Raw genomic sequence first — 25,025 nt, 5'->3', positions numbered from 1 at the left:
CATTTTTGAGGGACGATTCAAGCCTGTGTGACTTTACCATAAACAACAGCCTCAACGTATAGAATTAACGTCCAAGTGGAAACACTGACTTGGAAACTTACCCTCGCCTAAATGGAAACTTTTTACAATGTAGCCTGAATAATTTAAACAACCGTTTCACTGGGGTGTAACTGGGGGCTACGTACTACACAAAAAGACTGTTTAACTAATAAAAACGTACATTTTGAAACAATCCAGCGAGAGAACACACCAAACAGTTTCATTTGTGCTTTGAACTGTTAGTTGTTGTTGGTTTTGGTAACGTTAACCAATTTCTTTTATAGGTCATAATTAGAGGTTCCATTTTCAGCTCTGAAAACATGCCCTTTCTTGCACAGATAATGGAAGAAAAAGTCTCTAAAACGGGGCATGTTTAATCCATGTTGTATTGGGAAATTCTCCCAGACCGTCACTACAGGAGTCATGGAAAGAATAAACCAAACATTCTGTCTCTCTCTGGCATAGTAAATGAGAAGCCGCTGATGCTGCTCAAAGTTGCCCTCCTCTTTTTTACTCGCTGCTCTTCTCACAGAGGCTTATGTAATCACCTCAGTGACTTCAAACTCTAGGCTCTACAGGAGAGGAAGGGAATCTTGAACTCCCTTTAGAAAAGGGCGCCTGCAAGCATTCCACAGGAAGGAAGTAGGGACAAGCAACAAGACGCCAACACAGCTCTGCACCTTCAAGCAAATAAAACCGCATAAAAGGTATTCCACATCCATTTGATCACAGTCTTCTAACTGTTGGAAGAAACCAACTTCCTTCAAATTTACTCTTCAGTCAATCACATGCCGGCTCATGCACAGCTCTCTTCCTGAACTCCATGGGCTTTCTCTCCATTTCTGTACCATGACAACTACTAATAATGACCTCAAAGTCTTCAACATTTTTCAGGCAAGTTCAGGCGAGTCAGTTTTGGGCAACTTTGCAGATTTATGTATAGCCCACTCCTCAAAGAGCAGCTTAAGGCATTTGACTAAAAATGCTATCAAAACTGGTTGCATTTTAAATGTATTGGCTCAACACTTGCACCAATAATACACAAATTATGTTAGATTTAAAACTGCACAATTCAGAAGCAGATTTGAAGTGTCAAAAAATGAAGCTAGAGACAACAGACTTGTTAAAGCCAATCTCTGTATACTATAAAAACCATTTCAATGCAGGCTAAACCTAAAACTGTGCTATAATTGTATTAAATGCACTGGCGTCAACATATTCTACATGAGCCCAGCTAATCGGGAACGCTCTCAGAATTTGGCTAATGTTCTGAAAAGGTTCTCTCAAAGTTATGAACAAACCTTCATCTAGTATAGAACGCATGTTAAAAATTCTCAATGATGTTCTCAAAACATTACCTCAAAAGCATTATTTATATATCATTAATTGAATTTTTTTTCCTGAAACGTTTTAGTTGAATGATTGTCTCTTTGATTGTTAAAACTTGTTTGGAATTTTTCAAAGAACATTTAAAAGTAACATTCTTATAGTGTTACAGTGTTCTAAAATAGAATGTTCCCTGAACAAAAAAACGTTTCTTAAACTGGACGTTCAAAGAACATTCAGAAATAACATTTGTATAACTTTATGGGAATTAAAAGCATCCTTTTTGTTGGGCACTGGTTACATCACACTATTAAAACAATCTGTGACATATAAAGGTGTCATCACTTATTCTTCTAAATCATAAAGTTGCATCACTGCTGAACTGGAGTGCATCCAGTTAAAAATCAAACTAATTTGAAAGTTATGTAATCTTCAACCATACTTGAATCTGCATTTTATCCGTACCTATCCAAAGCATGAATATTTCATATGATATGACATAAAATGGACTTACACAACCCATATTCCAGTGATGGTCAGAGCTGGGAGGCTGACGGGTAGTATCATCCACAGAGACATCTCCTGCACACGATCCTCTACTGCTCCCCTCAAAAAATCCACTTCTTTCGCCTTCGCCAGCCTGTCTCCTTTTGCTCATCAATGTGCATTTATACTTATTGCATGACCCCAAACTGGCTTATATTAAAGATCATACCTGCAATATACCATAAATCATCTTTACAATGACAAAAACATGATAAACAGCTCCCTAGACTGTTACCTGGTGTTTTGCATATATCATATTGTATTGCACAAACCATACCTGCTTTCCAAGCTGTGAAATTTGCATTATTCTACACACATTTTTACACTTTTATACTCTTATTTACAATATGCGTTATTATGTACTATATTTGTTTATGTAAACATTCTTAATTCTTAGTTTATATATTTGATTCTGTCTATGCTCTGGACCTGCAGAAACAAACAGAACATTTCTTTGCCTGCAATTACTGTTGCTCCTGGTGTGCATTTGAATGAATAAACTTGACTGTGAAAACTGTAAGAACCGCTTTATAAGCATTTAGAAGTACATCCTTTTGGTAACAAGGCAAAATGGCTGCAACGATTGAACGTAATTGTAACAGCCGTGTGTGTAGTCTATAGTGTGGACACTGTATCTCACCTTCCCCCCTGTGATAGGGGACAGCAGACGCGTCTCCCACCTTTGTTAAACCCTCAGACAGAGCGCAGACTGTTCACGAACGGACCGCATCAATCACCAGTAAACGCTACAGGTTTATCGATATTCCTTAAGCGTCCAAATGACAGCGGCCCTGTAAAGTTCCTTCGTTCCGGGTGTTTTTCGGCAGATTTGAGGTGCCTCGCTCCTTTCGGACGATCAGCGCTGTCTCGTGTCCCGCCGTGTGGACTGAAAGCGCACTTAAAACAGTCCAGCTGTTCGCACAGCTCCGCCTCCAAACACAACACAACACACACACACACAGCAACATCCAGATACACTGAACAAAATGTTTGTAATTTTGAAGTGGAACGATGTACACAAACGCTAGAGAGAAGAAAAAGCTGTGTTTACGTACTGTACGTTTCCATATAGCCCACACAGAAACAAAAATAAGATGTAGATACAGTAAAAGAGATAAAAAGCATTTAATTTACAGTAAACATCGATCTTACATGCAACATGTGTTTATACAGTTACACTGTAAAAAATAAAAAACAATTTGTTGAGTCAGCTTAAAATAATTTTTTACCCTGCTGCCTTAAAATTTTAAGTTCAGTCAACTAAAATAAGTTTAGTCAACTTGAAATGTTAAGTTGTACTAAGTAACAACTTAACAGATGGGTAAGTAACCCAGCTGCCTTAAAATTTTAAGTTGAATCAACTCAAATATCTAAGTTGTCACTTAGTATAATTTAACATTTCAAGTTGAATAAACTTTTTTTGAGTTGACTGAACTTAAAATTTTAAGGCAGCCAGGTAACAAATTATTTTAAGTTGACTCAACAAATTGTTTTTTACAGTGTAGGCCTTGTTAATAGTTAATAATTAATAATGTACGAAACAAATTACTTTTACTTATAGTAAAATTTAGAAAAACAGTTAAAAGACGTTCCTAGAATATTTTATGTAAATAGCAATGTTTTTTTATTTTTCGTAATTTGTTTCGTACATTATGTATTGTTATGTTTGCTTATTTTAAATACAATTTATAATTATTATTTTTTTTTTATTTAATCATGCATAAAAAGCCTACAACGTGTTATTTATTACGTCATTGTTGGGGGTAACGCGTTTACGTAATCAGATGACTTTTTTTAAGTACGCGTTACTTTTTAATTTACAAAAAAATATCTGAGTTACGTTTTCAAATAAGCAACGCCAGTTACTTTTTCCCATTTATTGATTGAAAGCTCTCCTTTCCCCATGTTGAGAGAAATCGGGAGTATTGGTTCTAGAATAAATGTGAACATGCTTTTAATTCATCTCACTCACAAAAAAAAAATCACGATTCACTATTCCTCAAGATGAATAACAACACAGAAATGCAACTCAAAATATGATGCAAACTTGCACTATATATGTTAAATAATACAAATATTGTTGTATTTAATCCCATTTTATTAACCAGTGTTTTTGCTTCTGACCTTTGACAATCTAATTCAACCATAATATTAAGCAAAAATTACTCAAGATTATTAACATTTGTTCTTTTTTTATTGCTGAAGAGTGTTGAACTTTCTTTTGTGTTCTACTGCACATATGTGAATTTACATTGTATGAATTCACAACAGCCTGAGGCTTTTGGTGGGAAAAGGCTTTTACATTTGCCAAAAATAGAACTTTTATATTAAAAACAAACAAACAAGCTAGCCCAGATTTAAAAAGTAGCGCAAAAATAACATAAAACTAAGTAATGTAATTAGTTACCATTTTTAGGGAGTAACGTAATATTGTAATGCATTACTTTAAAAGTAACTTTTCCCCAACACTGATTACGTTACATGTATTTTCGATGTTGAAGTAGCCTACTTAATTACATTTAATGATATGTACAGTTATAGATTAATGGAGAAGCCCTTGCACATTATGTGAGATAGGTAGGTAGAAGTGATAATTTGATGTAATGTCATGACGTACTTGCTAAAAATGATCTTATTAAGTTGCTCATAACTGATTTGGCAGTTCTTAATTATCATCTATGATAATACACATCCCTGACACTTACAGCCATCTTCAAATGTGATTCATGTTACTTAATGTTAACAAAAGTTCAACTTTCCACTCAATTTGTTAAGCTGATAATATAATTTGTAATAAAAAAAATAGAAAGGAATGCAAAATGCAAGTGTTTTCACTTCACTTAATAATAATGATCAATTGCTCATCATCTTGTGATCTTCAAGTGAGAAACTCTGATTTCCTTTCAAACGTATTTAACATCAGCAAAGTTTCTGTTTGGAGGAAACTATGTTGACCTGACTGGTTGATGTCTTAAAAACTGCTATGAGTGCAAAGGTTTTTTAGGCCACAGACATCATTGCATCAAAGTTGAGCCACCTCTGTAGTAAACCATTACAAGTGACAGAATAAGATAGCTAAACAATCCTGTTGAATGAATTATTATAATACGTATGTCTCGTCTATGAACAGCTGCTACTTGTACTTAATAAAGTGCTTGTACATCCTGCTAGACAAGGACATGATCTAAACACTTATATTAGAGTTTCAGTACATCCTGATAGGAGTTCCCGTCTGATTAGATGTGCTACTGGTGATGTAATGTTCAATGTATTACTCATCTTGTCTAAAAAGCAGTTTTTATCAGACAAGCATCACAGCTAACACTATTCTCCTTCTGCAGGGTTGGTCAGATTTTCAGAATAGCTGTTACCAAACGTATTCTGTCAACATAATGGCCACCAAAACTCAACAATAAATATGGTTTGTAATTAAATAGAGTTCCTATTTCCCATAGCAACAACCAATCTGAAGAAAACACGAATTCACAGCTGTACTATTGCTGAGACAGTACCTCAGTCCAGTGCTGCATAATAGCGAGCCTAATCAGTGTTTACATTCCTGCGTTCTTTTGATGTTCTGACATAACCAGCTGACGCTATGTGCAAATTATGAAAATAATATTCATGGATAAGAACATGTGGTCATTAGAATGAGTGATGTATGAGTCATTAATATGTTGTGAATGTAGATATTGATTGTGAAAAGTTTGCCTCATTGTCGCATATAAATATTTCTTAAGCTTGACAATGATGACTTAATATAAAACACAATAGTTGCTTACCTCAGTTTTGGTAAAAAAGAAATCTGACAAATCTCTCACTTTCAAAAAAAGTTTGGAATGGCTCCATCTAGTGGACGTAATTTGAATGAAAATAGAAAGCCCTTACGAACAGTCAGGCATTTTTATTTGATTAAAATCCTTTCAAACCTGTAATAAAATAAAGTATTTCCCCCTGCATTAATAAAACAAATATTATATTGTGACTTATAATGGAATCACAACACCATAGCAGCACAACATACAAAAAGATTTACAGTTGACATGTTTTCTTCATTTGTCAGATATAAAAATCGTTATATCTAGAATTCTTACTTTTTTGTGTAACATAGCCTTTCTTTGTGTATGATGCAGGCCAGAGTGTTGGTCTAGATTATTCAGAACCAAGAAATAACTAAATAAATCAATAAGCTAATTTATGCATTACACATGAAAAGTATCAGTGTTTTCTTATGTTTAAGATCACCCACTGCTGAAAGTGAAAATTTATGGTTATATAGCCACTGATATCCACCTTATTTTCCCATCTTATCTGCGTCCTTCGTTCTCATCCGCGTCCAGCTATTTTGAGCTGTACAAAACAGCTCGTTTTGCTGCTTAATATTGCAAACTGCTGTGTCTTACTATATTATTTTAATGTGTTATCTTAATTATGAACACACTACTTTGTAGTGGAAACAGTTTTACCGTTTACTGCACTTTGTTATTCTTTTCGTTATTTCCCTATGGTGACTTATGAACCAGAAATCTCACCCATTAACATAAAACAGTACTTCTGCATTGAAAAATAAGGTGGATATAGGCCTATACATCAGAATGAGTGTCAGTGATTCATATTTTAGATGCCCAAAGAGGAAAAGCAAGCTTACTTCCTGTTCTCACTGAAGTGACTACAATGAGATACAATAGCTACACATTGGTGAACCACATTCTGATCAATACTCAGCAAACCAATTTTACTCTATAATTACAGTCGTACTGTAGTCCCGTATCCCCAGACTCCAAGGCCAGGGTAGAGGGGCTCAGTAAATCTAGCTTGAACTTTGTGCAAAAGCTTCATGGTGTCAGACACACTGTAAAATGCCATTATTCCAGCCTCGTAATCTACATACACCCCTATCCTGGAGGAATTGGGGACAGGTATAGTTGTGCTTTTGCTGTTATGTACAAAAGAGTACTTGGATTCAGAGCAGTACAAACTCCAAGACTTGTCATTCCCCCCAAAGCTGCCAGCATTGCTATTTCCTTTCCTCTGAATCCCCCTATAAGTCACACCAATGTCTATTTCTGAGCCACTCCAGTCCACTTCCCAGTAGTAGCGACCGCTGGCCAGACCCTCCTTACACAGAACCTGCTGCCAGTATTCAAAGCGATCAGGATGTTCCGGGTACGACTTTGGCTCGTTGCTCATCCGTACCACTGTGTTTCTGTCTGACAAGTGTAGGTTTGGATGGGCTGTTGAAGTATCCATTGTGAGCTGACAGGAATCTAGATTAAGAAGTGGTGTTATTTAATTAACTAACATAAAAAAAAAAAAAAATGTTTATAAAACAACTATTCTCTCTATTGACTATATAATTATGAACTTACATTCTAAGAACTCCTCCCTTTTTGAGGGATCCACAGTCTGGAGAATTTTAACCTCCTTCACTGCAGATCAAAAACATGTTTGTGTAAATATATATTCTAAAACAGACAATAAATTGTAATAATATTTCACAATATTACTGTTTATATATATATATATATACAGTGGGTACGGAAAGTATTCAGACCCCCTTAAATGTTTCACTTTTTGTTATATTGCAGCCATTTGCTAAACTCATTTAAGTTCATTTTTTTCCTCATTAATGTACACACAGCACCCCATATTGACAGAAAAACACAGAATTGTTGACATTTTTGCAAATTTATTAAAAAAGAAAAACTGAAATATCACATGGTCCTAAGTATTCAGAACCTTTGCTCAATATTTAGTAGAGGCACCCTTTTGATCTAATACAGCCATGAGTCTTTTTGGGAAAGATGCAACAAGTTTTTCACACCTGGATTTGGGGATCCTCTGCCATTCCTCCTTGCAGATCCTCTCCAGTTCTGTCAGGTTGGATGGTAAACGTTGGTGGACAGCCATTTTTAGGTCTCTCCAGAGATGCTCAATTGGGTTTAAGTCAGGGCTCTGGCTGGGCCATTCAAGAACAGTCACAGAGTTGTTGTGAAGCCACTCCTTCGTTATTTTAGCTGTGTGATTAGGTTCATTGTCTTGTTGGAAGGTAAACCTTTGGCCCAGTCTGAGGTCCTGAGCACTCTGGAGAAGGTTTTAGTCCAGGATATCCCTGTACTTGGCCGCATTCATCTTTCCCTCGATTGCAACCAGTTGTTCTGTCCCTGCAGCTGAAAAACACCCCCACAGCATGATGCTGCCACCACCATGCTTCACTGTTGGGACTGTATTGGACAGGTGATGAGCAGTGCCTGGTTTTCTCCACACATACCGCTTAGAATTAAGGCCAAAAAGCTCTATCTTGGTCTCATCAAACCAGAGAATCTTATTTCTCACCATCTTGGAGTCCTTCAGGTGTTTTTTAGCAAACTCCATGTGGAGAGGCTTCCATCGGGCCACTCTGACATAAAGCCCCGACTGGTGGAGGGCTGCAGTGATGGTTGTCTTTCTACAACTTTCTCCCATCTCCCGACTACATCTCTAGAGCTCAGCCACAGTGATCTTTGGGTTCTTCTTTACCTCTCTCACCAAGGCTCTTCTCCCCGATAGCTCAGTTTGCCCGGATGGCCAGCTCTAGGAAGGGTTCTGGTCGTCCCGAACGTCTTCCATTTAAGGATTTTGGAGGCCACTGTGCTCTTAGGAACCTGAAGTGCAGCAGAAATTTTTGTAACCTTGGCCAGATCTGTGCCTTGCCACAATTCTGTCTCTGATCTCTTCAGGCAGTTCCTTTGACCTCATGATTCTCATTTGCTCTGACATGCACTGTGAGCTGTAAGGTCTTATATAGACAGGTGTGTGGCTTTCCTAATCAAGTCCAGTCAGTATAATCAAACACAGTTGGACTCAAATGAAGGTGTAGAACCATCTCAAGGATGATCAGAAGAAATGGACAGTACCTGAGTTAAATATATGAGTGTCACAGCAAAGGGTCTGAATACTTAGGACCATGCGATATTTCAGTTTTTCTTTTTTAATAAATCTGCAAAAATGTCAACAATTCTGTGTTTTTCTGTCAATATGGGGTGCTGTGTGTACATTCATGAGGAAAAAAAATGAACTTAAATGATTTTAGCAAATGGCTGCAATATAACAAAGAGTGAAAAATTTAAGGGGGTCTGAATACTTTCCGTACCCACTGTATATGTGTGTGTGTGTGTGTGTGTGTGTGTGTGTGGCCCTGGACTACAAAACCAGCCATAAGTATCACTGGTATATTTGTTGTAGCAATAGCCAAAATTACACTGTATTTGTCAAAATGATAACATTTTCTTTTGTGCCATAATCATTAGGATATTAAGTAAAGATCATGTTCCATATATCATGTCAATATATCAAAACTTAATTTCTGATTTGTAATATGTATTGCTAATAACTTCATTTGGACAACTTTAAAGGTGATTTTCTCAATATTTAGATTTTTTTACACCCTCAGATTCCAGATTTTCAAATAGTTGTTCTATCCTAACAAACCACATATTAATGGAAAGCTTATTTGTTAAGCTTTCAGATGATGTATACATCTCAATAAAAAATTGACCCTTATGACTGGTTTTGTGGTCCAGAGTCACATATATCGTAATAGAAGAGTTTGAGCACCTGCTGATGAGATTTTGTTCACTTCTTCTTTGCTTACGTCTTCTAACTGCACTTTCAGGTCAAAGATGGCTTTCTTTGCATCGTCAAAAGTGTGGTGAGGAGCTAATGTCACCTTGGACAAGTCTTCATATCCAGAAGGAGCAGAAAGAGACTGCCAGCTCTAGGAAAAATAAGCAGATATGTTATTTTATCTGTAGAGAACTGTTTAGTCAAAATGTAAATGCCTTATGGGCAACAGCGCTTTTAAACAATACCTGTAAGAAATGGATATGATCGTCAGATTGGGACAGCTGCTCCAGGTCAGTGTGTTTTTTTCTCAGTAAAGTAATCTCCTCCTCCAGCCTGGCCAGGTGTCCCTCCGCACGTGTCAGCAGAAGGGTTTCCTGGGCTCGGATCATCTCCTTTACTTCTCCATGCCTTCTCTCTAGTGCCCTCAGCAGTTCAGCAAAAATACGTTCATTTTCATCCAGCAGACTCTGAGATGAATGCTGTAATGAGGAAAATAATATGGGTGAGACGCTGAGTGTTATTCACATATTTCATTTACAAGTCAAAGAGAGTAGATACAGATGCAATGCATCATTCTAATATTTAAAGAGGTCATGAACTGAGAAACCAAAATTCCCTTGATCTTTTGACATATAAGAGGTCATTGTATTATAAAAACATCCTGTAAGTTTCAGAACTCAAAACTTTGTCGTTAGTCTAAAAACAGCTTATATTGAAGCCACACTGTAAAAAACAATTTGTTGAGTCAACTTAAAATAATTTGTAACCTGGCTGCCTTAAAATTTTAAGTTCAGTCAAAAAAAAGTTTTAAAAAAAAGTTTATTCAGCCTGAAATGTTAAATTATACTAAGTGACAACTTAGATATTTGAGTTGAATCAACTTAAAATTTGAAGGCAGCTGGTTTACTTACCCATCTGTTAGGTTTAGCAAACACAAATATCTAAGTTGTTACTTAGTACAACTTAACATTTTAAGTTGACTACACTTATTTTAGTTGACTGAACTTAAAATTTTAAGGTAGCAGGGTAACAAATTATTTTAAGCTGACTCAACAAATTGTGTTTTTTTATTTTTTACAGTGCAATCTGCCAAAACAACAGGTTGTGGAATGTTTAGTGCATGTAATATAAACAAATTAGGCTTAATAAGTGACAAATGCAGGTCTACTTAGAAACCAAACTGCAAAGACGGCTTCAAATACAAGAAGTCGCTGTGCAGCGCCAAGTTGTGGAAAAACAGTCTTTGCATTGCCTTCCTTCTGATCGTAACATTAGGAAAGAGTGGATGAACTTTCTTTTTATTGAAGTTCCAGACTGCATCAGTGAGAACTTGGTCATTTGTTTACTTTATTTCACTGTGCATTCGTTTACAAACAAGGCACAATTTGACAAATCATTTTCAGAAAGATTGAAACTACAAGACGATGCTGTGCTGACTATATTTGATTCGACAGCAATGATGCAACACATAAATATGAGTAACTGTTTTTATTATGTGGTCACTATTGCTTTCTCTGTTATTACAGATTGTTTGATATGTAAGTATTTCTGCGTCCATCTGTGAAGGATGTAGGCTGTCAAACATACGAAACCATTAACAATCTGCCATGCCTATTTAAACAGAAAATATTACTTCAAAATTATGATGTTTTTTGATGTAAAAAATCTTGATTACATTATAAGTGGACCTCAAAGAACAGTGCAAAATAATAATAATAATAAGGCAGTTCATGGCCTCTTTAATGAACTGGCAAGCAAGAAACAGCATATTGAGCTAAGTAATGCAGTTGCAGTGATGCCATATAAAAACCTTTTGGAGTTCCATAACAACCTTTTAGTGAACAGTTGTTTAAAAAGCCATTTATTTGTAAGCATGAAGAACATTTTAAAAATCTAAAGATCCTTTTTACACTATAAAGAACATTTTGTGGAACTTAAAGTTTCCATGGATCCATAAGGAATCACTGATGCCAATAAAGATCCTTTATTTTTAGGAACACTTTATAATAAAATTCAACGTAACTCAACTTAGGATAGGTGCAGGGATCCCAATCTTTTCGGATCAACACATTTGTTCACAGATCTCGGTGAACAAATGTGGTAGGTAAATGCAGGTAAACAAATAACTCGCAACTTCCCTGCATTCCCCTCACAAACCCTACTTTGGAAAACCTTTACCTAATGCATTAACTAGTTATAACAAATAAAGCAGCTTAAATTGGGCAAATAAAGGATTAGTTCAAAATGAATATTCTGTCATTAATTGCTCACCCTCATGTTGTTTTAAACCCGTAAGACCTTCATTCACCTCCAAAACACAAATTAAGATATTTTTGATAAGAGCTTACCCACCCTCCCACAGGAACGCAACTGAAACATTCAAAGACCATAAATAGTAGTGCGGACATGCAGAACCTGATTTTACCAAGTACGACATGTTCCTGGATCAACATCTTTGTTGACCCTGGAACAACATTGTGATTAACCAATCAGATTTGAAAAAAAAGAAGTTTAGGCTTACAGTCAGTGTTTCATGGTTGTACACCAGTGTCATTCATCTATCATTTCCTCTGATTTTAGGGATTGCTCATGGGTAAGTTTAGGTTTAGGTGTAGGGATGTGGTCAAGATTAAAATATTGGATTAAAATGTTGTTCCAGGGTCAACAAAATATGTTGACCCAGGAACACATCTAACTTAGCAAAATCAGGACGTGCGTCGTTAAAATAGTCCATGTGACATCAGTGGTTCAACCTTAATTTTATAAGCCTACGAGAATACTTTTTGTGTGCAAAGAAAACAAAATTGGATGACTTGCAATTTTTGGCCCAGCCTGACATATTTGAACCTGAATGTGTCATGGTAGTTGAGAAGAAAGAAGAAATTGTTGAATAAAGTCATTATTTTTGGGATTTTTTGCACACAAAAAATAATCTCGTAACATTATGGTTGAACCACTGATGTCACATGGACTATTTTATAGTCCTTTCTAGGGCCTGAACATGTCATTTGCATTGCTGTCTATGCAGGGTCAGAAAGCTCTCGGATTTTATCGAAAATATCTTAATTTGTGTTCTGAAAATGGACGAAGGTCTTACGGGTATAGAACTACATGAGTGTGAATAATTAAAGACAGGATTTACATTTTTGGGGCAACTATCCTTTTAAGTAACATAATAGATATAAACAGAAAATTTCTCCTAATGATTTTCTAAAATCCTTACTTTTAGGGATGCCACTGCCTGCCTGAGATCTTGCCATTTCTTTATCCTTTCTTCAATTTTCTGCTGTGAAGCCATCAATTTTGCCCCAAGCTGTTTCTGTTGAAAAAAATGTGCATTAGTGAGACATTGATCAGTTAACTTTCTCACTGTGTGAAAGCACTGAATTTACTTATGATCGTGATTTAGTTTGCATTGAGTTGCATAGCAACTGTACGCTGCTTCTTCATGACAGTTAATGTTCTCTCAGCTGATAAGCTCACCTGCTTTTCTGTCCTCTCAGCTGCTGCTGAAACAATATCATGTTTTTTGTGTTCCTCCATGATACACAAAACACAAACGCATACTTGGTCTGAACGGCAGAAAACCTCCAAGAGTTTATCATGTTCTGCACAGATCTTCTCACGCAGTTGCCCTGTTGCCGCCACCAGCTTGTGCTTCATGAGAGCCGGATACTCATAATGAGCCTGGAGATGCGTCTCACAGAATGAAGTTAAGCACGTCAGACACGACTTCACTGCCTTGTTCTTCTTAACCAGACAAAAATCACACAGCACTTCTCTAGAGCTGCTCCGGTTGCTGGAGCTGCTGTATCTTCCAGACCGTCTGGGTTTTTCCAGAGTGCTGTAACGGCTTTGGTTTGCTGTACTGCTCCGAGACATGTTTAAACTCTCTTGGCATAATCCAAAGACGGTAAAATGTAGTTTCAATGAAACTGTACTGACACATCAGTTATATAGAGGAATGCAAAGCATGAGTGATAAACCAGTTTACCAGGTTATGGTGCCACCCCCTGAATAGGTGTGACAGCTGATGTCAGAACAAAGAGAAAAGGAAATATGTGTATTTTGTAATGTAAACATCTTTTGCACACACAAGGCCATTGTGTTGATGGTGAACCATAATGGTGAGTAAAAGACTGCGGTTTCAGCTATGAATATTTTTATGGTGTCAGGTTCAAAGAAGTTAACGCTGGGTAAATTTCATCTAGTGGTTAATAACACCTTGATTTCTTAGTGTTGTACAACTGAAAATTGTACACTTCAATTCTTGTCTACTTGCAATAGTTTTAATTCTTTTTACATATATTTGCATATCTGTATCAAAGCACAGAGAAATTTAATGTGTAACAGGTGAGAATTTTTCACGTATTCTTGACAAGTATCATGACATGTGAAAGTTTAAAATATGAATAAATATTGTTTTCTTCACATTTCATATGAACTATGATCTAATTTCAGAGAGAGACAGAGAGCTGTGAAACTCCTAATGCGCAATCAAGTGAAAAAGAGCAAACTACAGACATAATGTTGGAAATTCAGCTCTAAAATGAAGAAACTTTGCTGTTGCTTTGCTGTTTATAGATGATTGCTTAATAAATCCACACACAACGTTTCCAGTAACAGTAACAATTCTGAGAAGTTAGGCTTGAATTTATTTGACCACAAAACAACGAGTGTTTAATATAGTTCTGTTTATACTGTTTTCTCACTTACTCATGTTTCACTTCTCACCTTTGTTGCAAAAGAGAAGTACATGCCAAGAGGAGCTGAAAAAAAACAAAAAGGAGCATTACAGACAGCTTGCCTTGTGCAAAATAACTGTCCACTTCAGTTTATTTGATTTCAAATTACATGCATTCACATACATATATGCCTAGATTAACAATCTAAAATAGCTTTCCTGAGGCGTATCCAGAATCTCATGTTACTCAAAGGGTCTCTGCTCCATTTTAGGTATGTGTTCTTCTTCAGATGTTTATGAAGTCCAAGCACTTTCTTAGTTTTTCTCTCTTCGACATCTTCCAGAATGATTATGATGATGTTGGCATTGCGCTCCATCATAAAGCGAGACTGAGCTAATTCAAACTCAAAACGACACCAGGCACTGTCAATGAAGTGTTGAGACACGACCACAATGATTTTCCGACTGCCCATTATTCCTTCATCGATAATGTTGGAGGCGATGGACTTCCCTGCTTGAAAGTCCCGCATATGAAGGCAAAGCTGAATAGGTGGAACACCGTTCTCCAGATTCTCCATCAGTTCATTCATGACCCAGACTTCATCATAGCTGGAGAAAATCACAAATGCGTCATAGGAACATTCTTGTTGACCTGGTGATCTGTAGCCTCTCAGTAAAATACAGCAATACTGAAGATAAAACTGGAACCTATAAACCAAGAATGATAAAAGAACTACGACTGTAATGAAAAATACAGATAAAACAATTTTGAGTCTTTTCTTGTGCACACAGCTGTCAATGTCAAAGTCTGTTGCTCTAAAATCTGAGCTTGGTGAAAGGGTTTTACAGAAAATATTTTCCGGTTGCTTCAGAATGTTCTGATTTTGGATAATCCACCAAATAAAATCGGTCTGAGAGCAGGAGCAATCAATGGGGTTAGAGGTCAAATCAAACTCTGAAAGGTTTGTGGGCAAATTTTGGCGAACATGAAGTGAGATGCTAGTAATGCTGTTTTTATTGACATAAACTGATGTAAGAGGTTTCAGCTCTGGCTGGGCCAGAAAATCCAAAACCATTAACTTGTTTTGACTTAAATATAAATGCTGTATTTTTGGTGTGCCGATAAAAGATTTCCTGGAGATTTCTTCAATGCCACAGTGTGAGATGTCAAGAACCTCCAAATTTGTTAGATTTTGTAATATATAACTCAATGCATCACCATGAAAGCTGTTTCCCGCCATTTTAAGCACAGTCAAATTGTTCAGTTTCTGAAAAATGATTTGTCTCGTGAAAGTAACACTCGTGTAAGAAACATCCAAATACTTTAAGTTTTTCAGACCATGTAAAAATCCGAAGTGAAAAACTAGAACTAGTTTTGTACGATGGACGTCCAACACTTCAAGCAAGTCTAACTCAGAAAATGGCTTATTGGTCATCCCTATCTCAGAGTTTTGACTTAAATTCATGTAACGAATGTTTGGTGTCCTTCGAAAAAATTGGGAACAGCAGTCCTTCAAAATCAAAAAGTTTCCGCTCAAATCTACAAACTGAAGAAGAGGTAAATCACTGATACCATAAAATGTTAATGGCATATTATTCTTCACCACTAGTTTTTCTAAGCTGGGTATTTGTGAAATAAATGGTACAACAGATAATGATGTGAGCCCTAAATACAGTTCCTTAAGACGGTGAAATTGAATATGCTCCATGCTTTTAATATATGATCTTTTCAAGGTGATTTTTGTTGCATTGATCATGCAGCGGAACAAGTGGAGTTTATTCTCAGACCATTCCTTCTGAATAAAATATATTTCGTTGAAATTAAATGAACAAAGACCATCAAGATAACTTGTATTTGACACGTTGACTCTCCACTGCATTCTGTAATTTCCTATGAACAACTTATCCACATTGAGACCAGTTAGAGCTTCTAGACCCTCCTTTTGTGCATTTAATGAAACAAAGGCAGATTGTATGTGGAACTCCTTAAGATAAATGTCTTTGAAAGCTCCTGGTTCGATGTATAATATTGGATTCCTAGAGAGAATCAAAGTCACATTTTTGCCAATCTTTCGCAGCACAACTGTGTCCTCGGTTTTGATGACAGATATATTATTGGCATGTAGATCAAGTACTCTGAAGTCTTTGAAGGAGCTCATGAATGGAGGGAGAGACATGGACTGGATGTTATTTGTCCCGACTCTAAGCTCCTGCAGCTTGGTTAGATTATTTATTTGAATCTGTAAGGATGAGAGACCAACATCCACAAGAATTAGTCTTTGTAGATTATGTAAAGAATTCAAGCATCCAGGTCCAAAATATGTAATAGGGTTTCCAGTGAGAATCAATGTAGTCAAATTCTTCACATTGTAGAAAGTATCATTTTCAATGTGCACAATGTGGCATCTGAAATGCAACAAGATTAAAAGAGAGTAAATTTTAAAAAACAGCTAATATGGTAATGCATAATGATTCATGATCATTGATTTACCTTGTGAGATCCAAGACTTGTAAATTGAAAAACACAGGAAATACACACTTATGTAAAGAGCTCAGGAAATTAAAACTGAAATCCAGAGATGTCACAGTGAAGGGAAGACTGTTGGGAATATGATTCAAATTTCTCCCAGAGCATGAGTACTCCTTATTCTCTATTATCTAGAAATGAAAGAAAGACACAGGAAAGGCCCTTTTTTTTTTTTTTTTTTTTTTTTTTTTGACTTTAACTTTTGGTATTTCTGATTTTCATAACCTTCATGTTCTGTCTGAGAGACACCAAAACTGTTTTCCTTTTTTATTAGATAGATAGATAGGTAGATAGAGAGTAGGGTCAAGCTCTGAAAAGTGCATGTTTGCATACTACGAAATTTCCCTTTCCCTTCCCTTGAAAAACAAGGTTCATTAGAAAATTACTAATATATTTGAAAACAAACACATAATAATATAATAATATAATATAATATTTTGGTTTGAGGGGATTCTAAAAAAAATAAAAATCTCAACAAACATGAGTCAAATTAATACAAAATAATTTCAGAAGCCCTGTATGTTTATAATACTATAACTTACTATAATAATAACAGTAACACTAATAAAAAATACTACTATGCTAATTATTAGGCCTGCATAAACAGAGAGTATTCTCTAAAAACCTAGTTTTAAAACATACATATAAACTATTTTAACTACATTAAGTGTTGTTCTTACCGTGGTACATTCCTGTCCTTGTCCAGAACTCATCGAAATTAAGATTGAGCCTAGGAAAAACATCCGTTCCCCAAATGACACGGTCATTGTTAGAAATGATCTTGCGTGAGATCTATGGAAAACTTGTTGTGACAAAGAACAAACTGTGAGACAGGAGATTCTAGATCCTATGTCAAACTATGAGCTTTTCTCATCAGTGTGAAGCCGTTCAATTTAAATCACATTTGTCATAAATCTTATTCTCTTTTGTCTTAGAATTGCATGTGTGCAAACATCTCTCACTTCTCTTTTTTGTTTTAAAAGGGAAGTTATTCATTTCCAACGTGCATTCCCATGATGCATAGAAAGCCCTTTATATGCAGTTTTTAAACAGAGCTTTGCCTTGGGAAAAATGGTTTAACTCAACATAAAATGCAATAATTCTTCTTGTGGTTGAAAATGAGGCAAAAGTTTATTTATTTAAATCATATATGCAACATACATATATGTAAGATTATTTGTTTGTGGCAATAATGGCTTTCCTAAGGCGTATCCAGAATCTCATGTTACTCAAAGGGTCTCTGCTCCATTTTAGGTACGTGTTCTTCTTCAGATGTTTATGAAGTCCCAACACTTTCTTAGTTTTTTTCTCTTCCACATCTTCCAGAATGATGATGATAATGTTGGCATTGCGCTCCATCATAAAGCGAGACTGAGCTAATTCAAACTCAAAGCGACACCAGTCACTATCAATGAAGTGTTGAGACACGACCACAATGATTTTCCGACTGCCCATTATTCCTTCATCGATAATGTTGGAGGTGATGGACTTCCCTGCTTGAAAGTCCCGCATATGAAGGCAAAGCTGTATAGGTGGAACACCGTTCTCCAGATTCTCCATCAGCTCATTTATGACCCAAGCTTCATCATAGCTGGAGAAAATCACAAATGCGTCATAGGAACATTCTTGTTGACCTGGTGATCTGTAGCCTCTCAGTAAAATACAGCAATACTGAACATAAAACTGGAACCTATAAACCAAGAATGATAAAAGAACTACGACTGTAATGAAAAATACAGATAAAACAATTGCGAGTCTTTTCTTGTGCACACAGCTGTCAACGTCAAAGTCTGTTGCTCTAAAATCTGAGCTTGGTGAAAGGGTTTTACAGAAAATATTTTCCGGTTGCTTCAGAATGTTCTGATTTTGGATAATCCACCAAATAAAATCTGTCTGGGAGCAGGAGCAATCGATGGGGTTAGAGGACAAATCGAACTCTATAAGGTTTTTGGGCAACTTTTGGAGAACATGAAGTGGGATGCTAGTAATGCTGTTTTTATCAACATAAAGTGATGTTAATTTTTTTAGGTTTTGGAGGGCCAGAAAATCTATGGTCATTAAATTGTTTCCTCTCAAATTTAAAAGTCTAAGCCTCTGAAGATTTTTGAATGAACTTGGATGTAACTCTACCACACGACAGTACGACATGTCAAGATGCTCTAGTAAAGTGAGATTATTAAATAAATAACTTGCTACATCACCCTGAAATTTATTGCCAGCAATCTTGAGAACATTAAGATTACTCAGCCCATAAAAGCAATATATGTTAACAAAGGTGATACTTGAGTAAGAAATATCCAGATACCTCAAATACTTTAAGTTAGAAAAAAGTGAAAGGTATCCCATACCCATAACCCTTGTTCGTTGGAAATCTAGAATCTCAAGAGAATCAAGTCCGTCAAATGGTCCTACAGAAAGACCAATTTGTGGATTTAGACTCAAATTTAAATACTTCAAGTGAGGGGTGCCAGAAAAAAATGAGCAGCATGATGTTAACGTAATTTGGTTTGAACTCAGATCCACGTACTGAAGCCTAGGCATGTCTATGAAGTCTGGAATTTGGGTTGCATAGTTGTTTGTAAATACTAGTTTTTCTAAAGTGTGGAGATGTGAAAGTTGATTGCCTGGCACAGTATCTAATTGATTGAAAATCAAATAAAGCTCCTTGATTTCATTAAATGGCACATTCGCTGTTTCACGAATTAGACCACCCTTCACAGTTACAATTGTGGCGTTTATCATACAGCGAAAGATATTAACTGGCACATCAAGCCTTTCTTTCATGTAATAAAATACTTCATGAAAATGAATAAAGCAAAGACCATCTAAATAGTCTGCATCCGATGAAAAAATCTTGTAATCACACCTGAACTTTCCAAACATTAGCTTTTTGACATTTAAACCATATAGAGCTTGTAGACCAGCTTTCTGAGCAGCAGATGAAGCAAAGGCAGATCGGATGTCCAGTTCTCGGAGATAAATGTCTTTGAAAGCTCCTGGTTCAATGTATAATAACGGATTCCTAGAGAGAATCAAAGTCATGTTTCTGCCGATCTCTTGCAACACAACAGTGTGATCAGTTTTGATGACAGATATATTGTTCGCATGTAGATCAAGTAAACTGAAGTCTTCAAAGAAGCTCATGAATGGAGGGAGAGACATGGACTGGATGTTATTTGTTCCAACTCTAAGCTCCTGCAGCTTGGTTAGGTTATTTATTTGAATCTGTAAGGATGAGAGACCAACATCCACAAGAACTAGTCTTTGTAGATTACGTAAAAAATTCAAGCATCCAGGTCCAAAATATGTAATAGGGTTTCCAGTGAGAATCAAAGTAGTCAAATTCTTCACATTGTAGAAAGTATCATTTTCAATGTGCTTGATTTGGCATCTGAAAGCAAATATATAAATTTAATACAATTTACAGAGCAACACATTATACAATATATTTAGATTGTAACAATATTGCTTACCTTGACAGATCAAGCACTCGTAGAAAAGACAAAACTGGGAAAACAGTCTTCTGTAAGTGTTTCAAAACATTAAAACTGAAATCCAGCGTTTGAATGGAGGAAGGAATAATGGATGGTATATAGCTGAGGTTTCTTCCCATACATGAGTAGTGCAGATTCTCATTAATCTAAATGAATGAACGAAGAAAAATTCTCAAATGTCACAACAGTCATAAAAACAGTTATCACCAATTTAAACAGACAACAACAACTTACTTTTGTGCAGGATTCTCCAGCACTTACGGAAAAATAAATCATGAAAGCACTTACAGTGAAGAAATTCATCTTGAGTGATCTCAATCTCTCAGTCGGTCATAAAAATGTGAGCCAGCCTTGGGAGAGTTCTTCATAATGAGGAACAAATGCCATGGTTTTCAGTGGGGAACTATGGGTGAAAGGATGTCACAGGGAAGTAGGCTTGAGTTTAATTTTGTAGATCAAGAATGAAGAAGTACCCTTCTGAATACAATGATGCATAATATAAAATGTAAAATTATGTATTATTTGTCATACTAATATTGTGGTAGCCCAGGGATGTCATCTGGTATAAAATTGGATGGTCAGAGACCAGCAGTATTAACATCTTCTCTATTTCTTTATTTTATTATTACTTTACTTCATTATTTTTCAACTTTCTGAGCTCAGCGTTGAATACATGCTCAGCACTTAGTCACACTGCTGGGTTTATTAAATACATGGCACTCCGATTGCAACAACTGAAAGAAATACACTCTCTTCAGGAATTTTGTTATGTATTACTGTGTGCACAATTCAGAGATTATGTGTATAAACTATCATTAAACACTACCATTGCAAAATAACTCCTTCCAACAACACAAATTAATTTCATAAATCTATAAAAATAACAACTCCCCGCAATGCCTCAATTCACCTGTGTTAGCTGTGAGCCTTTGGAGGGTCTGAGGAAGAAGCTGTAATGGATGACTCTATGTCAATGACAGCTTCAGATGCAGACGTGTGGACCCTCCCTCCGACGCAACGAGCTGATCTGCATTCTAACCAAGGCTGTGGAGGATCTCAGCCTGGCTTGACTGGTTTCAAAAGAGTGCGCCTACATCCTCCTTGACGAGTGGGTCAAGGGATGCTATCAACAATCTTCCCGTCAGCGGCCCACCCTGTTCATCCTGGAAGTTCACAAAGAACTCATCAGGACATGGCGCACCCAGCCACAATGGTGGTGCTCCAGATGTTTCAGGCTAAACTCTTCTGCACCATGGACGAGTCTGCCAGAGTTCTGATGCCCTCAGAGAGCTGCACACAGCAAGTGACTTGGCTGTGCGTGCAACAAGGCCGTGGCCAACTTGGTGGTGCTGAAGCGCCACCTTTGCCTAAATCAGGCACGCTGACAAGGTCGGCTGTCTATACTCACCAGTCTTTCCCAAGGGAAAGCTACCACTGTGATAGCGGACCCAAATACTCAAAAGAGCATTTGTCCTCTACTCATTATTACGAATGTTAGTTCTCCACCTCTGTTTGGTGAACTGCCACTCAAAAAACACTTGATGTGTCAAGTTGGGTTCTAAAAGCCACAGAACGAGGCTACTCGCTCCAGTTCGCACACAGACTGCCTTACTTCAGAGGCATTATTCAAACTTCAGTACGGGACAACGATTCTCATGTTCTTAAGTTCTTTGAAGTGCAAATACTGCTTGGAAAAGGAGCTGTAAAAAAAGGTTCTTCTAGCGAACAGCAAGTCAGGCTTTTACATTCATTACTTTCTCGTTCCCAAGAAAGATGGCGGTGTAGTAATAAGTATTCCTTATGACAGCAATGTGTAGTGCCAACATCTTACACAAACTTAGCTGTTAATGGACAAATGAATGCATGCATGACAGTTCAATCTTTTCCCATCATGTTTGGACTTAATGTGTTCGTAACATTGCCAGATGCATTCTGGTTATGGTTTGGAAAGTGATAAATGCACCGGTGAAACTTTAGTGACACTTTTCTAGCTTTGTGTTTGGACTATGCAAATAAATTCCACAGGAGGACAGAAGGGTGGGCCACCACGTGTCCCCCCACTCTGATGGAACCAGCCAATCACAGCATGGAAATGGAGAAGCGCCAAATTGCAATCTCCTCCTCATCGGAAAGGGATAAAGGTACCCTTCCAAAAGACACTCCCTGTCCTGAGTCTGCGGCCGGTCGAGGAAACACCCGTTCTGAGTCTGCCGTCCGTTAAGGGAAGAGACTGCAACAGAACACACCTCCGTTCTGAGTCTGAGTCCTGTGAAGGAAAAGACACAAACAGAACAAACCTTCATTCTGAGTCTCTGGCACGTCCAGGGGACGTTAACAGAAACACCAACGTCTGAGTCTGCAGCCTGCTACAGGGAAGGCAGCAACAGATCAACTTTGAGTCTCCGGCCTGCAAAGGTGAGACAACAACAGATACCAAGTCCAAGTCTCTAGCTTTTGAGGCAGCAACAGATATGACCACTTTCTGAGCCTCTAGCCTGCGAGGAAAGATATAATCTACGTTTAGAGTCTTCGTCCAGTGAGACAACAATTGATGCAGCATCCTGAGTCTCCATCCTAGAGAGACAAAGCGGATTGAACAAGTTCTGAGTCTCTAGCCCAGAGAGGCAGAAGACACACAGACATTTGCAACAAGGTTTAGCTCTGGCGAGCAAACCTTCACTTCAGGTACTTTTGCTTGCGTGTTCCAAGCTAAGGACCTTCAGCACCTACTTCAAGGCCACATCTGCGTATTCCAGATCATAGGACCCTTGGTGCCCCAGGAGACGAGCATCCTACAGCGCTTCATCGTCAAGGCTGTCGGATTCCTGCTCCTTTCCCCACTGTACTGCCACCAGCGCAAACAGTGGAAGAAGTCGCCGCCACCGGACTGCTCACTCAACCACAGCGAATGTAAATATCACTTCCAAACCTCTTCCAGAGACCTTGGCATTGTTGTATATTATCAGTATATGATCTTCTAAGTTACATTAGATATTATATAGCTGATTGCAGCTGATAACAAATCTTAGATGTATTTGTTTGATGCATAGTAAGGTTATTCACCTTATTTGTTTCAGAGTAGCAACAGTTTATCTTTCCAGATAACGTAGCTCTGATATAGCAACTCCCAACATAATCACTTGCTCTTTATGCATCTTATGCACTTTATTTCTTCTTCATTCATGGTATTCATTTAGTAGTTGTTGATTGCTCTTGTCTATCTTTGTTAATAAAATTTATTTTATTACAACTTTTGTCTTCCTTGTGTTGATAATACAGAAGAGGTTCTACAAGTTAGAGATCCCACCAATCTTTCTTATGTGATGTACTCATAACCACACATTAATTGACACATGATCCAAGAATCATAACGTCAGCTGTGACATAAGTACCCATCACTACCCTATTTTATCTCCCTAGGTTAAATTCACTACCTTAACTGGCGTCCCTAGGTTGGCGAAAGTGAAATTTATTACAGCGGGTTCAGGCCATTCTCAATCTTAGGAATCTGAACCACTCACTCATGAGATGGCCGTTTAAAATGCTGACTTTGAAATAGGTCCTTGCGCAAGTATGCCTCGGGGACTGGTTTATATCGGTGGATCTAAAGACGCTTACTTTCATATCCAGATAGCACCCCATCACAGACCTTTCTTGAGATTCTTGTTCAAGGGAGTGGCCTATCAATATACAGTCCTACCATTCAGACTCGGGGCCCACGCACTTTTACAAAGTGCATAGACACAGCTCTTTTTCCACCTGGAGCAGCTTGGGCTGAAAATCAAATTAGCCAACAGCTCTTTGTCTCCCAGCCAGCGAGTTGTCTTTCTGGGGACAGTTATTGATTCCGCCCAGATGCAGGGCCTTCCCTTCAGGTTGCTCTAATTGACTGACTTGCAGCCCCTGTCACTTAAGACCGCCCCCCTTTAGCATTGGTCAAGCAAATGGGTGAACTGCAAACACTGTCAGTAATTAATGTCTTGAGTTTAGGCCTAATGACTGTAGAGCCGTTCTCAAGCCGAGACGCAGCTATGTGCCTAAAGGGCGCTCCACTCAATTCAAAGCACAGGTCATCATCTGTCTAGCGTTTCCCAATTCAGAAGGTGAGCAGGGTCCTAATCCACTCAGCCCCAGTTGGGCCCTCTGAGTGTATGTTAAGTGCTCTGTCCCATTTCGGCATTCAGAGCAGCTGTATGTGTCCTTCAAAGGCCGCTCTAAAAGGCTGCCATTTACGAAGCAGAGATTTTGCTGGATAGTGGATGCTATAGCCCTGACTTACACCTTCGTGGGCTTACAGTGTTCTATAGGAGTGAGGGCCCACTCTACTAGAGGAATGGCCTCCTCCTGGGCTTGGCCCAGTGGGATTTCTATTGGTGATATCTGTGCAGCAGCAGGCTGGTCATTGGTGTGGCTTCACACCTTTTGGCGTGTTGAAGCGCCATTGGTTCATGCAGCTACACAAACATGAAGATATCAGGCTTCAGTACCAGAGTAAACAGGAGTTTCCCCATAAGCATCAGTGATGTAATACTCATTCCCTTTTTTCAGGAAAGACAAAAGACAGTTGTCTGACTCTCAACAAAGAACAACCCATGTTAGTCAGGATGAAAGAAATTCATTTGACATGAATCTGTTTGCACTATTGTTGCACTTATGTTTGTTTCAAAAGGAAAGTTCTGAGGTATATTTACAAGAAGAGTAGAAAAAGAGCATTGTTTGCAGAATGGATCTACAACTAACAATCACATCTTTGCCAAAATTGTTGAATACAACATAAAACCAATTAAATTCTTTAAATACATAG

At 37.5% G+C, this 25,025-nt stretch overlaps 4 protein-coding genes across 5 annotated transcripts in view; all 4 read right to left on the bottom strand.

Moving 5' to 3' along the window:
• The window catches only part of zgc:154058 (Transmembrane protein 150A-like), a 44,304-nt gene extending 41,501 nt beyond the window's left edge, over nucleotides 1-2,803 (bottom strand). For both annotated transcript variants that reach the window (XM_051126117.1, XM_051126115.1), the window contains exons 1-2: nucleotides 2,552-2,803; nucleotides 1,880-2,080 (exon numbers count right to left, since the gene is read on the bottom strand). Coding sequence is in view for 1 of the 2 variants with exons in the window: in XM_051126115.1 (XP_050982072.1) it covers nucleotides 1,880-1,944 (65 nt within the window). In the remaining variant the exon portion in view is untranslated. The remainder of the gene's footprint in view (nucleotides 1-1,879; nucleotides 2,081-2,551) is intronic.
• A 3,015-nt stretch (nucleotides 2,804-5,818) lies between these two features.
• ftr14l (finTRIM family, member 14-like) lies at nucleotides 5,819-13,447 on the bottom strand. The gene is made up of 6 exons (XM_051126103.1): nucleotides 13,000-13,447; nucleotides 12,740-12,835; nucleotides 9,762-9,995; nucleotides 9,508-9,667; nucleotides 7,281-7,340; nucleotides 5,819-7,178 (listed from the first exon to the last, which is right to left on the bottom strand). Exons 1-6 carry the CDS (start codon nucleotides 13,396-13,398, stop codon nucleotides 6,658-6,660), a joined length of 1,470 nt encoding a protein of 489 aa, XP_050982060.1. The 5' UTR covers nucleotides 13,399-13,447; the 3' UTR covers nucleotides 5,819-6,657.
• Nucleotides 13,448-14,291: 844 nt separating this feature from the next.
• Nucleotides 14,292-17,626, bottom strand: tlr4bb (toll-like receptor 4b, duplicate b). Its single transcript, XM_051126091.1, has 3 exons — nucleotides 17,408-17,626; nucleotides 16,692-16,858; nucleotides 14,292-16,606 (listed from the first exon to the last, which is right to left on the bottom strand). The coding sequence occupies exons 1-3, from the start codon at nucleotides 17,492-17,494 to the stop codon at nucleotides 14,398-14,400; spliced, it is 2,463 nt and encodes an 820-aa protein (XP_050982048.1). The 5' UTR covers nucleotides 17,495-17,626; the 3' UTR covers nucleotides 14,292-14,397.
• Nucleotides 17,627-17,900: 274 nt separating this feature from the next.
• On the bottom strand, nucleotides 17,901-20,581 carry LOC127175175 (toll-like receptor 4). The gene is made up of 3 exons (XM_051126096.1): nucleotides 20,510-20,581; nucleotides 20,201-20,367; nucleotides 17,901-20,118 (listed from the first exon to the last, which is right to left on the bottom strand). Exons 1-3 carry the CDS (start codon nucleotides 20,522-20,524, stop codon nucleotides 17,901-17,903), a joined length of 2,400 nt encoding a protein of 799 aa, XP_050982053.1. The 5' UTR covers nucleotides 20,525-20,581.
• Between the last annotated feature and the right edge of the window lie 4,444 nt (nucleotides 20,582-25,025).

The sequence above is a fragment of the Labeo rohita genome, chromosome 13 (genome assembly GCF_022985175.1).
Source record: "Labeo rohita strain BAU-BD-2019 chromosome 13, IGBB_LRoh.1.0, whole genome shotgun sequence".
Taxonomy (NCBI): Eukaryota; Metazoa; Chordata; class Actinopteri; order Cypriniformes; family Cyprinidae; genus Labeo; species Labeo rohita.
This window is presented reverse-complemented; position numbering and strand designations above follow the sequence as displayed.